Source organism: Schistocerca piceifrons, chromosome 11 (assembly GCF_021461385.2).
Source record: "Schistocerca piceifrons isolate TAMUIC-IGC-003096 chromosome 11, iqSchPice1.1, whole genome shotgun sequence".
Classification (NCBI taxonomy): domain Eukaryota; kingdom Metazoa; phylum Arthropoda; class Insecta; order Orthoptera; family Acrididae; genus Schistocerca; species Schistocerca piceifrons.
In genome coordinates this window covers 61914090-61927994 of record NC_060148.1, presented here as the reverse complement: position 1 = coordinate 61927994, position 13905 = coordinate 61914090, and the positions used below count along the sequence as shown (strand labels likewise).

Here is a 13905-nt window from a genome sequence, read left to right as displayed (position 1 = left end):
GAGTGAAGGGATGACAGGCATCTTATCCACACGGCTGTAACGGATCGTGCAGCCATGTCTCGACCCCTGAGTCAAAAGATGGATACGTTTGCAAGACAACTACCAACAACACGTTTGCACCAGCATCGACTATTAGCTCGGAGACCATTGCTGCGGTTACCCTTGATGCTGCATTGGTGTACTCGACGACGAATGGCAAAACGTCATTTTTTTCGGATAAATCCAAGTTCTGTTTACAGCATCATGATGGTCGCATCTGTGTTTGGCGACATCGCGGTGAACGCATATTGGAAGCGTGTATTCGTTGTCATCGCCATACTGGCGTATCACCTGGCGTGATGGTATGGGGTACCATTGGCTATACGTCTCGGTCACCTCTTGTTCGCACTGACGGCACTTTGAACAGTGGACGTTACATTTGAGATGTGTTATGACCGTGGCTCTACCCTTTATTCGATCGCTCCGAAACCCTACATTTCAGCAGGATAATGCCCGACCGCAATTTGCAGGTCCTGTACGGGCCTTTCTGGATACAGAAAATGTTCGAGTGCTGTCCTGGCCAGAACATTCTCCAGATTTCTCACCAACTGAAAACGTCTGGTCAATGGTGGCCGAGCAGTTGGCTCGTCACAATATGCCAGTCACTACTCTTGATGAACTGTGGAATCATGATGAAGCTGCATGGGCAGCTGTACCTGTAGACGCCATCCGAGCTCTGTTTGACTCAATGCCCAGGCGTATCAAGACCGTTATTACGGCCAGAGGTCGTTGTTCTGGGTACTGATTTCTCAGGATCTATACACCGAAATTGCGTGAAAATGTAATCACATTTCAGTTCTAGTGTAGTATATTTGTCCAATGAATACCCATTTATCATCTGCATTTCTTCTTGGTGTAGTAATTTTAATGGCCAGTAATATATATAACTCTGTTACATAAAAACAGTACTCAACTTCCCACACTCCACTACAGCGCTGGGAATACGTCGCACTTCCAAATGCTTGTCAGAGCCAACTGCTGCCAGTGATATCAATGGCCGATAAGAAGACATACAGTCCCACGCACTGGCCTCCTGCACCACGGCTTCTAAGCTTCATAAGCCACATACTTGCGGCTAAGGCAGACTTGGTCCCTGACAGCCAAGAGATCAGCCAAAGCACTTGACGACCCTCAACAGCAGGGCCCCGCTCGCGCCACCACCTCCTTCGGTCACCGCCAAGTACGTCCCCCTCGATCATCATGCGACCGTACACTTGCTCCACCTCCCTCCAGAGGGCGGTAGCGATGCAAACAGCGCGCCAAGCGGAAAGCGCCACCGCAAACACTAGACGCGAAGCGAAAGCACTCCGCCTCGCGCGCTTTTCGAAGAGCCGGACACAACTACAGCTCAGCCGCCACTTACTGGAACTTGATGAAGGTATAGGGGATGGTTGGTTGTTTGATTTGTGGGAGGGGACCAGAAAGCGATGTCATCGATCCCATCGGGTTACGGAAGGATGGGGAAGGAAGTCGGCCGTGCCGTTTCAAAGGAACCATCGTGACATTTGCCTGAAGCGATTTAGGAAAATAACGGAAAATGTAAATCGGCAAGGGCGGACGCGGGAATAGTGGCTGAAACTGGAATGTTCCACTATTCCCACAACAAATTCTCCAATTTTTCAACCGAAATTGGCCGAGAAAAATGTGCTGCGTCACTTATTGAACGACACTCGTAGTATCACACTGACTTCAAATTTATAAAACGGTGTAGCAGCTGCTATTCTCAGATTGTAAGTACATACTTTTGTGTTTATGTGACTGAATCATCTGGGAATCTGTACGGTACTGGATAAAAATTAAGGTCTCCAGTTCAGTCATCTATGCTTTGAGACATCCAATCAGTGTGTGTTGCTTTACCAGATTTTAGTGCCAATTAAATTAACCATATGTGCCTAACACCGACAAAAACTGTAGGAAATGAAACCAGTAGCTATCTGATACTAATAAAGATATTTACATATTCTTTGACACTTTTTAATGCTCTACATTAGGGGGGTAGGACGATGCTGATAAGTGTTAGACATGAATGAAGTTACTCAAACTCTTTTCGTTTTAATAGGAATCTCGCAGTATCTGTGAGAGTATGCTTATTATGAGTTTTCTGAATTGGTAACGTTGTTTGTATTACGGCTAACAGAATGTGGCGGGAGGGGGGGGGGGGGGGGAGGGAAGAGGGTGGAGCTTGAACACAACAAAAGGTAACATTTGTGTTAAGCCATTATTACACTATCAAATCTCTTTGTCAAAGATTTGATCAAAGATGTGATCAAATATTCTGTCAAACGTATTTGTCAAAGATCTTTGACCTAGCGCTAGAAGGGGTATTACTCTGTCATCATATTTTACGTCAAAGTTCGAGATGGCTGACAATATCAACTTGCTATTAACCGCAGCAATTACATGTACCGCAACTGCACTGTATGCACATGTGGGAGAGAAGTGGGGGAAAAAAAGGAAACGTACCTGGGTGAAGCCCTGTGTTTTACGACGACATGATAAAAGCATTCAACAAAACCTGTTACATGAGCTTATAGTGAAGGACGTCAAGTCGTACATCAATTACTTAAGAATGGATGAGCATACATTTCTGTATGTGCTCAGTGAAGTGTATCCTCATATCACAAACCACAATATTCACTTAAGAACTGCTACACCTGCAGAAGACAGGCTCACTGTAACACTCCGATTCCTTGCTACAGGAGAGGGTTAGGTTAGGTTAGGTTAGGTTAGGTTAGGTCAGGTCAGGTCAGGTCAGGTCTCCAATCTTCTTAATCTATTCTTGTATTCAGGGTGCCTCACATTGTAAAGTACCTCATCAGCTTCATACATCTCTATTAATTTTGTAGTTGTCGGCACACACCAATTGTATTTACCGGCAATGTTTATAAAAACACTACAGATGACAGAACACTGCAGAGATGCTAGCGCTCCACGTGGTAACATGTCACACTGCAGCGAACAGAAGACAGCGAGACCCTAATTTGATCAAATATTTGACGACATTTGACAAAGTTCCCTATTACACCATCAAATATCTTTCACAAAGATATTTGACAAAGAAATTTGATAGTGTAATACTGGCCTTACTGAAATGGAAAACATATTCTCTTTGAATAAAAATTCTCACTTTTCAAGCTGCACTAATTCGACTAAAATTCTTGCGCTTTCGGTGGCTATCTCCAACCAAAAACTCTAAAATTTTGTTCAAATCGATGTGGCCTGAAAACCGAGAAGTATTTATTCAAACATTTTGCCACGAAAGACTCCGAGGACACATATTCCCTTTCACTGGCTCGAAGTTTCACTGTGCACAGTTTGGTGTCGTATTGTTGGAATATGTCAGAAATGTTGAGAAGGAGTTGTGGTGTGACTGTAGCTGCCACCCCGATGCAGTGTTTGTCGGTGAGGCTTCCCAGACTGAAGTAGCGGATGGCCAGTGCTCTGTGTGAAACAGATCATACAAGGAAATATGCAGAACTAGCTCTTAGAGCAGAGTAATACAGATTCTAGTTGCACAATGTCGTTCCACTAACAGGAGAGATTAGAGGGATCAGTGGTGTAGTACAGGAGCGCCATATTTGCGTATGACCTTTTCAGTATCTCCATTTCAAAAGACTTAATTTCGAAAGACTTCTGTTGAAAGAAATTAAGCAATTGAGGTTCATACCCATTCTGAGGGTACATTGTGCTAAATAAGGGAAACCATAAATCTCGAGGATCGTGTGGTTGAAGATTTGCAGCTGTTCACCTGTGGCATCAAGTTTATACAGATAGGACAGTATGTTATTGCAACTGACTTGTGACAGACAACATTTAAGGCCGTTTCCCACTAGGGCTGCCGCGCATCAAAATCGCGCGACAGCGGCGTGGTTGCCACGGAAAAGCTGTCTGCGTCGCGGTTTGCCCATGTCGAACCGCTGCCGCTGCCGCGTGCCGCGCTCCAGGTCCGCGCCGCCAATCACAGAACGCGCTGAGCGTGACGTCAGGTACGGAACCCTGGGCCACACGAACTTTCGCCGAACCGCTGGCGCGGACGCGGCAGCATCTGTGAAATTCTTATCATCCGATTTCAAGAAAACTATTCGGTAGAAAAAATTGATCCTTGTGCATGTTACAGCCTAATATCTTCTCTCGATAAAAGATCGAATTTATTTTCGTTATTCGTCGTGGTTACTTGCTGTATCGCATTTACGTAAACCTTTACACGAAATTTTAATGAGTGTGCAGAGGTAAAAACGCACTGTGTGGACTTTGCGAACAGTACATTTCAGGTAATACATTATTGCGTATGAAATTTAGTCAATATATCCAAATTGTTTTTAAAGCCGAGAGCAGAACGATAGCTATCACCGTTCACGAGATATTGAATGATACGTCAGCGGACAGACTTTGCGGTGACGCGCGTGAGTCGCTCGCGATGCGACCGATACTGCGTCCTGCTCGTCGTAAATCGTATGGTTGTATCAACCGCAAATTTCGTAAATTGTTCAAGAAATCGAAACGTGTTTTTTTGCAAACGGCAATTTGTAAAAAGTCATGTATTTTGTCGCATGATAAATATCCAAAATCTATTTATCTACCGAGATATGAAAGTAACTAGAGTTTTTCGGAAGGGATGGATGAATTCTTTTAAACGGCATTTAATAGCATGTGGAATGAGAAGTTAAACCGAAACTAATTTGCTGGTATGTCATATGATGTAATTTGCTAAGTATCTACAGCTATTGATTATTTCCTTTGGTAAGTAACAAACGTTTTTTTCTTGATCCAGTATACTTTATTTGTTCAAGACACATTTCGCCCTTTACTTTAAGGCATCTTTGGTGGAATCTAGAATGATTCAGTTTTGTTTTGATATGTGATACTTGCAGATTATAAAGCAGTTCACATCTTTTTTTACGTGAATAACTGATTACTTACAGTGAATCGAGTTTTTGGCGGACATCTGCGTTTCCCCTCACCCGGTCTCATGCTGGAGGTTGAACTAAGATTATGCAACATAAGCGCATTTTCATGTTCGCTCTTTTTTCTCCTGTCATTAGCTGTAGACATTTTACCGAAAACTCTGATTTGAAGTCGTAACTATAGTGTGTTCATCTCATATCCCTTCCTGTTTGGTTTGTTTATGTATATGTTGCCAACCTAAAGAATTATATACTGAAAACTAATCTTTGTTTATTTCTGTCCTCCTTATATCTGTATGTGTGATAGTTATAGAAAGTTGAAAGTGAATACAGTAGTTGTCAGACAGCAGTTGAAAGATTTGGTATTCAGCTGATTTCAGTTTTGGTTTCAATGTTTTGTGGAGAAGTGCGTGGAAGAGTAAATTCACTGCTAACATTAATAGATAAAATACTAGAATAGCATTTCAGGGGATGATTGTTATCAGAATACTATCACCCAACCCCTTTGTCCTCACTCTTTGACGCCTCATAATATGTCCAGAATACTATCACCCAACCCCTTTGTCCTCACTCTTTGACGCCTCATAATATGTCCTGTCCACTAACTCCCCTTGTAGTCAAGTTGTGCCATAATTTCCTCTTCCTCCTCTATTTAATTATGTACCTCTTCTTTAGTTACGCGATCCTCATATCTAATCTTCAGCATTCTTATTGATCACCACGTTTTGAAAGCGTCCATTGCCTTCTTGACAGAACTGTTCATCCACGTTTCACTTACATACAAGGCTGCATTCCACACAAATACCTTTGGAAAATAGTACCCAACCATTAGAATTTATATTCGATGTGAACACATTTTCTTTTTCAGAAAGCTTTTCTTGCTATTGACAGTCTTAATTTTATATCCTCTCTACTTCTGCCTTCTCAATCACTGCTTCCCTTTAAAGTCATTGAAGTCTTAGAAATGTAGTTTGGTTTCTCGACAAGTTATAAATAATCCCGTGTCTCTGTGTTTTATCGATGACAACTCCAGAGCTTCAAAGAATGTTTTAATTAAGATTCCTTTCTCTGAACATGCAAATGCTATAAACACAGTTTCATAGTTCTTCAGTCTGTCTACTTAGGTAAGTGGTAGGATCAGTATTGCTTTGCGTGTTCAGACATTTCACAGGAATCTAACATTGTGCTTATGTTAGTTTGTACAACCCCTCCCCCTCTGTCTCTACATATTCCTTCCACTTTCTAGCTTCTTTTATTTGCTTAGTTCTGGCTTGCCAAATGAGTTCTTGACAGTTGCTTGTCCACTGAGCAAAGTTTCCTTTCTTCTTTCTCATTTTCATTCTCCTATGTTTTCCAATTGTAAAATCGCGTTGCGATTTTAGACTTTCTGTCAACGTCATGTTTAGATATTTCTATTTCACATGGCCTACTTTATTTGCTGCATTTTTATATTTTTCCCTCTTGTCAAATTTAATATATTACGTTTCATCTAACGATTTCTACTGTACCTGTTTCCCATTCACATACTCTGCTGCATTCATCACTTCTTCCCTCAAAGATATCCATTCTTATTCTAGCGGATTCCTTTCTCTGTTTCAGTCAGTCGTTGATTTACGGTAACTTTATCGAAAAACTGTGGGTCTTGACTTATTCAAGTTCCATCTCCTTAATTTGCTACCGTTTACTGTCTCTTCAACTGTAAACTGCAGCTCGTAACCAATAAATTATTGTAGGTTTGCGTTGGCACTGGGAAATGTCTTATAACTTAAAATCTGGCTTCGAAAACTCTGTGCCAAATACATATTATTCTTTCGTGATCCTTAAGGAAGGTGCTGGTGATGATTACATTATGCTCTGTGGGAAATTCTATCAGGCTTCCACTGTCATCCTTTCCCCCTAGCCTTTGTGTTCTTACTGTTTTCGTGTACCTGCTACCGTATCACAGTTTAAATTTTTGTCTCACTTAACTATCTGAATAATCTCTTTTATCGTACATTGTTCCAATGAGTTAGGAGATAGTGACCAATCACGAACGGTAGTCAGGAAATCTGTTTATGGTGAAATGAGAAAACATGAATAATGAAATATGTGAAAGAGTACATTGTACAGAAAATTAAAAATTTGTATGTCCTCACCCAACATCGTCTTTCCTTCACGTAAGTGCAAGATACAGTTAATCAAATGCACCGGGCGTTTCAGTGGGTCCCGCCCCGTACCTCAGTAGCTGTCCGTCATTGGCTACCGCTAGCGTCTGCCGCTTCCAGATGGGAACGCCAGTTCTGTGAGCTGCCGCGTCAAAGCGGAAAACGCTTGCCGCTGCCGTTGCCGCACGCCACGCTGCCGCGCTGTAGTGGGAACCGGCCTTTACTGTCACTGCATAAGCCTCGTAGCCTCGTACAAGCACTGGGAGTGTTGCAGAAGGGCAGAGGGCTGCTCATTGGCGCTGTGTTTCAGATTCATCCACAATGGCAGCAGTTAAAGAGGTTCAACAGACCACCTGCGTGGGCCTCGGCGCCCTTCTGGACGCGGGCGAAGCCGCTGTGGTGACGCTGGTGGCGGGGGAGACGCGGCTGGCGGCGCACCGGGCCGTCCTGGCCGCCCGGAGCCCCGTGTTCCAGGCCATGTTCCAGCACGACACGCTGGAGGCCAGCAGCGGTCAGGTCAGCATTGCAGACGTGGAGGGCCCGGTGCTGAGGGAACTGCTGGGCTACTTGTACACCCTGCAGGCCCCCCAGCTGCCCGGCGTGGCCCCCCAGCTCCTCGCCGCTGCTGACAAATACGGAGTGTCGGCCTTGAAGTCTATCTGCGAGCAGCAGGTGGTCGCTCAGCTGACCGTCGAGAACGCGGCAGCCGCGGCTGTGCTGGCAGTGAGACACTCCTGCCCAGACCTTACTGCGGCTGCCATCGCCTTCATAAAGGCCCGCAACATCCAGGTGATGGCCACAGAGGGATGGGCTGACGCGATGCGGAACTGTGTTGAAGACGTGATCGTAGTGACCAAGCTGCTCGCTGATGCACCACCGGGACCCAGGTTAGCACGACACGAGTTACTCGTCTGAGTTTCCCGGTTCTACGTGGTGCGTATTTTCAAGGCTACAGCATTTGCTGCTGACTGCCCATGGGTAAATCTCTCCTGTAAAACACACCGTCACTGATTAAAATTGGCTGATAGGTGGCAATGCTTTCACTGACTTTTCATAAAAGGTTCATCCAATTCTTATATTGAACTGTGTTTATTAGCTGATACATTAGATAAAAAATCGGGTAAGAACCAAGTATCACGTAACATCAAAAACCATTTTGACCTTTAAATGATCCATCCTTATTCAGTCATTACTTCTATTTTATTGTTACTCTGGTTTTGGCCTCAAGCTTCTGCACAAATGATATGAAGACACGCTGGGAAAAATGGGCTATGTAAAAACTTGGAGATACACTGTGTGATCTAAAGTATCCGGACACCTGCAAAAACATACCTCTTTTATATTAGGTACATTGTGCTGCCACCTACTGCCAGGTACTCCATACCAGCGACCTCAGTAGTCGTTAGACATCGTGAGAGAGCGAAACTACCATCCACGCTAAGTTTGAAATCTGCTCTCCTCCAGGTATTTTTTTTTTTTTTCTGTGGCTCTTATAGTCCCGTTCCTGGCTCATCAACTACATACGGTTTGAATAGCCTCTGACGAGCATAGTACTACATTTAAAGGTGTGAGAAAGTCTGATGAATGACCTCGTAATTTCTGTGCGATTATTTATTAGTGATGTAGTAAAACTGTCAGTCCACCAATTTGGCTGGCTCTTTAATTACACTTAGCTTGTGCATCATTTTGAACAGTTTGTTGGCAAGTTATGCGTATGCAGAATGCAGGAGAAAGAGTTTAGAAACAAACTGGTTCACTGTTAAGTCATTCGTGTTCACTGACAACCTGCTATTGTTTTCAGTATGTATCCAGTTTTCTTTTCGAGGCACTCCCTCAGCTGTGCCGTCAGTAGTAAGCAACCTGAAGGTTCCCGTGCGAGTACGTTCACCCACACATTGCCCCTCTCTGCACAGTGCGCCGGCCACCCCCGGCACCCGCCGCCAGCCCCACAGCGACCGCGGCCGGACTCCTGCCGCAGCTGCTCCACCCACAGCTGCCCGCCACACCCCTCCACCTGATGAGGCCGCAGTCTCTCGCTTGCGGTGAGTTACGTCACTACACATGAACAACTTTCACACTCGTAATACCATCTATCAGGACGTTTACCAACTGTTGTATTGAAAATATCGTTTGAATTTCTTGATAAAACGGAGAGAACAGTTGTCAGGAAAAATTATTTCGTCTCTACAATTTCTTATTCCGATATGGGGATTCAGTCAGTGTCGATAAGGCATATCCACATCCTTCTTTCGATTAAGTTCACATCAGAACCACTCACTTGCAGTTACACTACCGGCCATTAAAGTTGCCACACTACGAAGATGACGTCCTACAGGTGCGAAATTTAACCGACAGGAAGAAGATGCTGTGATATGCAAATGATTAGCTTTTCAGAGCATTCATACAAGGTTGGCGCCGGTGACGACACCTACAATGTGCTGACATGAGGAAACTTTCCAACCGATATCTCATACACGAACAGCAGTTGACCGACGTTGCCTGGTGAAACGTTCTTGTCATGCCTCGTGTAAGGAGGAGAAATGCGTAGCATCACGTTTCCGACTTTGATAAAGGTCGGATTGTAGCCCATCGCGATTGCGATTTATCGTATCGCGACATTGCTGCTCGCGTTGGTCGAGATCCGATGACTGTTAGCAGAATATGGAATCTGTGGGTTCAGGAGGGTAATACGGAACGCCGTGCTGGATCCCAATGGCCTCGCATCACTATCAGTCGAGATGACAGGCATCTTATCCACATGGCTGTAACGGATCGTGCAGCCACGTCTCGATCCCTGAGTCAAAAAATGGGGAAGTTTACAAGACAACAACCATCTGCACAAACAGGTCGACGACGTTTTCAGCAGCATGGACTATCAGCTCGGAGACCGTGTTTGCGGTTACCCTTGACACTGCGATGGTGTACTCGATGACGAACCTGGGCGCACGAATGGCAAAACGTCATTTTTTGGATGAATCCAGGTTCCGTTTACAGCATCATGATGGTCGCATCTGTGTTTGGGGACATCACAGTGAATGTACATTGGACGTGAGTATTCATCATCACCATTCTGGCGTATCACCTGGCATGATGGTATGGGGTACCATTGATTACACGTCTTGGTCACCTCTTGTTCGCATTGACGGCACTTTGAACAGTGGACATCCGAAATTTAAAAAAACCGACCTGTTACCAACTGTTCGTCTACAATTGTGAGCCATCTATCACAAAGAGAAAAAAGTGATCCAACTAAAACATTCATATTTCTTTACGTACTGCACGAATATGTAGTAAAAAATGAGGGTTCCTATTCAAGAAAACGCAGTTGATATCCGTTTGACCTATGGCAGCGCCATCTAGCGGGCGAACCATAACGCCATCTGGTTTCCCCCTTCAAGCTACACGAGTTCTGTTCAGTGTAGTTTTTTCGTTTGATGCTTATTTCTTGAGATATTTGGCCCGGTAACGATCAATGAACCACCCTGTATATCAGTGCAGTGTTTTGGACTGAATCGTGGTTGTTGATGAAGTTCTTACGTGTGCAGTTTTTAAGAAAAACTAGAGAAAACGATGAGAGAAAGTGAATTTTAATACTTTGAAACATTCAGTTACAGGAATTGAGAATGTCTCGATATTCATCCATGTGTTTATTTGTCGCCTAATCCATAAGTCGCCATTATGTACACTGCCATGAATGGGAGAACTGCTGGTCACCAAACTGGTTTGTACGCCTTCTCCTGCCATAATTCCTCAGTGTGAAGGGTGAAGCTGTCCTTAATCCACACTTCTTGCACACCCCCAAAGTTTGGCGTCACTGGCAGTCATAGTTAACACCCATATGCGTACAAGAATGGCCTCCTCCTGTAGATGACGTATGTGGCTGTTCAGCTACAGATTTAAAGCACAGAGTTCCCCTCCTCTCAATAGCAGGTTACACAGAGCCACAGAAGCACCTATGCGAATGTCCCAGCATGCTGAATGTAGGCTTCACATAATCATTGAGACCGTGTGTAGCACTAGAGGAGGGGGTTCTTGCATTCGAATCAATTGTGGAATTTGCTCAACAGTATGGGTAATGATGTATTAACGCATACAGTGCTGTAGGTATCCAATAAACAGTTAGATCTGATGCCAAGTCTCATAACTTCCAGTCTTAATATTTACCATTTAAATGATTAAGAAAACAATCTGACAATGCTGAAGACTTCTCCCCTGCTGGTATCTATATGAAATATAATTTCTCAGTCTATTACTGTCATTCAGATTGTGAATATGCATAGATTATGAACGTTATATATAGAGTAAAATTTTATTCTGAATAGTACAACAATTTTAACTGCAGAAACATGGAGATATATATTGCGTTGTTTTTTTAAATATTGCAGTGCTAGAAGAGTTTCATCTAATTCTGTTATTTTGACTATGAGCTCAGACTGTCTCTCATGTAGGATTAATCATTAAGTGGTGTCTCGGTCATTTTGGTTTGAATTAATGAATTATATGCAATTCCAAGTATTGAGACTTTATTTTAGCAGTATAGCAGTACCCCCAAAACACCACGCCAAAGTTCATGTTTTGAAATTGCATGACAGTAGGCATGGCCTACAGAGAAGATGTTCAGACAGGACATTGACACAACTACAGAAGAGATAAAATAAGCAATGATTGTATAGGGAAGAATGAAGTGCAGTGTGGTAGAACTTACCTTCACAGTTCATTCATTGTAGCCCTCGATGTGCAACTTCCTGCAAACTGCTACTTCACAGTCAGTGTGTCTGTTTTATTAATGCATCATACATAGCAAGAGCTTGTCGTTTTAAGGTGGAAACCATTACATGCTGATGAGACAACCAGATGGTAACTAAAGTGCTGGTTGAAGATAATGCAAAGTATAAATGGCAGCATGTAGACTACATGTGTTTTGGTGTCACTAATCCAAAGTTTGCAACTGATTACCATTACAACAGCAATGGTGGCAAAAACAAACATCGATGTCTGTATGTGAGTCACTTGGGTTGCTCCATACCTGGCCAACTCTTACGTCATGGATTTGGCTTACACTTGTATGACCACTTGTATGACTTGGTTGATTTAAAACAATTACCACTGTTAGTACTTCATGTGAAACGCAGGTCTTTGTGAACCAATGCACACTCCGTAGGCAGATGATGGCGGTCTAGCTCCATCAGCATCACTCTTAGGAAAGCACTAAGAGAATCAGAAACAATTCCAGTTTGTTGGCTGCTCGTATAATCATTAAAAATTAACATAGAATGATCTGTGACGAAATGTGACAGCAATGTTGGTTATGAGATGAAATTTAAGTTTTTTTCGATGGAATGTTGGATGAAGACTTTGATGAGAGGAGTCCGCTATACTGACTTTCAGAGTGTTCTATGAAATAGAAGGAAAAAACCTAGATTTCTAATTTTTTCACTATATTCAAAACTACACAGTGTCACTTCTAATACAGTTTTCTCCATTTCGTATGTGTGATTACAGTAAAGTGGAAGAATCTCGATGTTTTGTGCAGGACACTTTCTCGAAAGGAGAGAGGTAGCAGGCTGATCCAGGCAGCTAAGCAGGGAGCAGTGGGGGAGATGCAGGCACTGCTCGCAACAGGGGCAGACGTGGGGGCTAGGGACTCGGAGGGGATGGCTGCTCTGCACTGGGCAGCAGTGGAGGGACGCGTCGAGGCGGTGAGATGTCTGCTGGAGGGTGGAGCAGAAGTGGACGCCAGGAGCAACGATCAGAACACGCCTCTGCACACAGCCACAAGGTATGGCCACGCAGCTGTGGTTCGGCTGTTGGTGGCGGCCTCAGCAGACCTCAACGCCAGGAATGAGGATGGGCAGACGCCGCTACACAGGGCCGCTGCCTATGGGCACCCAGAGGTTGTGGCTGTGCTGCTGGAGGCAGGAGCTGACAAAGGAGCGAGGGATGACAGTGGGGCCACCCCACGTCATATCGCCAGGCAGAAAAACAATCAGCAGTTGGTAGAGATGCTGACGCGAAACGTCCTGTAGTATGAACATCTGGAATAAAACAATTACAGCTTCAGTAAACGACTTTTCGTTATTTTTATAATAAAGAATACAAAAAAGTAATCCTACCTACATTCATTTATACCGATCATTACATACATAATAGATGTAATTGCACCAGTTACACCACAACGAGAGTGTCACTGAACAATATAAGTAATGTTTCTTTTAAGGAAAGAGTCTGCGCTTAATTTCTCTAGATAATTTTGCAAAAAATTAATCAACTACCGAAAAACATTCCATTTAATACCAATAAACACCAGTTGTCTGTCTTGACCTTAAACATTTCCCTGCACATAAAATGTCCAGGTAACTTTTTTGAATGCAGCTGGGTGAGATGCTGAATAGCCTCTGATGATTCGGTAAGTGAACACCCAATTTTCAACGCAAAAACGCAAAATATCAATGGCTGTTAAACCTTTTTGGATCCCTGTATGTTATTCTAACCAGTCCTTTACATTATATGATTATTGAAATGTGTTTGGTACGAGCATGTACAGTGCTATGTTAATCTAGTGTAAACTGAACCAAATCCAGATTACTCCCATATGAGCTTTGTCTTTAGAATGCATCTCAGACAGAATTTACCATGCTTATGGTTCAATAGTTTGTTAGTTTACAATGTGACATTGGTAACAGTAATCACTCCACATCATAGGCCTATAATCTGGAGTCGTATTATCAGTTTACATTTAATTACAGAGAATCGAAGAGCCATCTCAGATAATCCCATTCTCACACATTTGAATGCTTCAGTTCGATACTAACTTCTCT

General features: G+C 43.4%; 1 protein-coding gene across 1 annotated transcript in view; it reads left to right on the top strand.

Moving 5' to 3' along the window:
• Positions 1-13113, top strand: part of LOC124719689 (protein VAPYRIN-like) — a 147472-nt gene extending 134359 nt beyond the window's left edge. Inside the window, exons 4-5 of the mRNA XM_047244897.1 lie at positions 9001-9129; positions 12621-13113. Of these exons, the coding sequence (XP_047100853.1) occupies positions 9001-9129; positions 12621-13113 (622 nt within the window). The remainder of the gene's footprint in view (positions 1-9000; positions 9130-12620) is intronic.
• Positions 13114-13905: the final 792 nt, after the last annotated feature.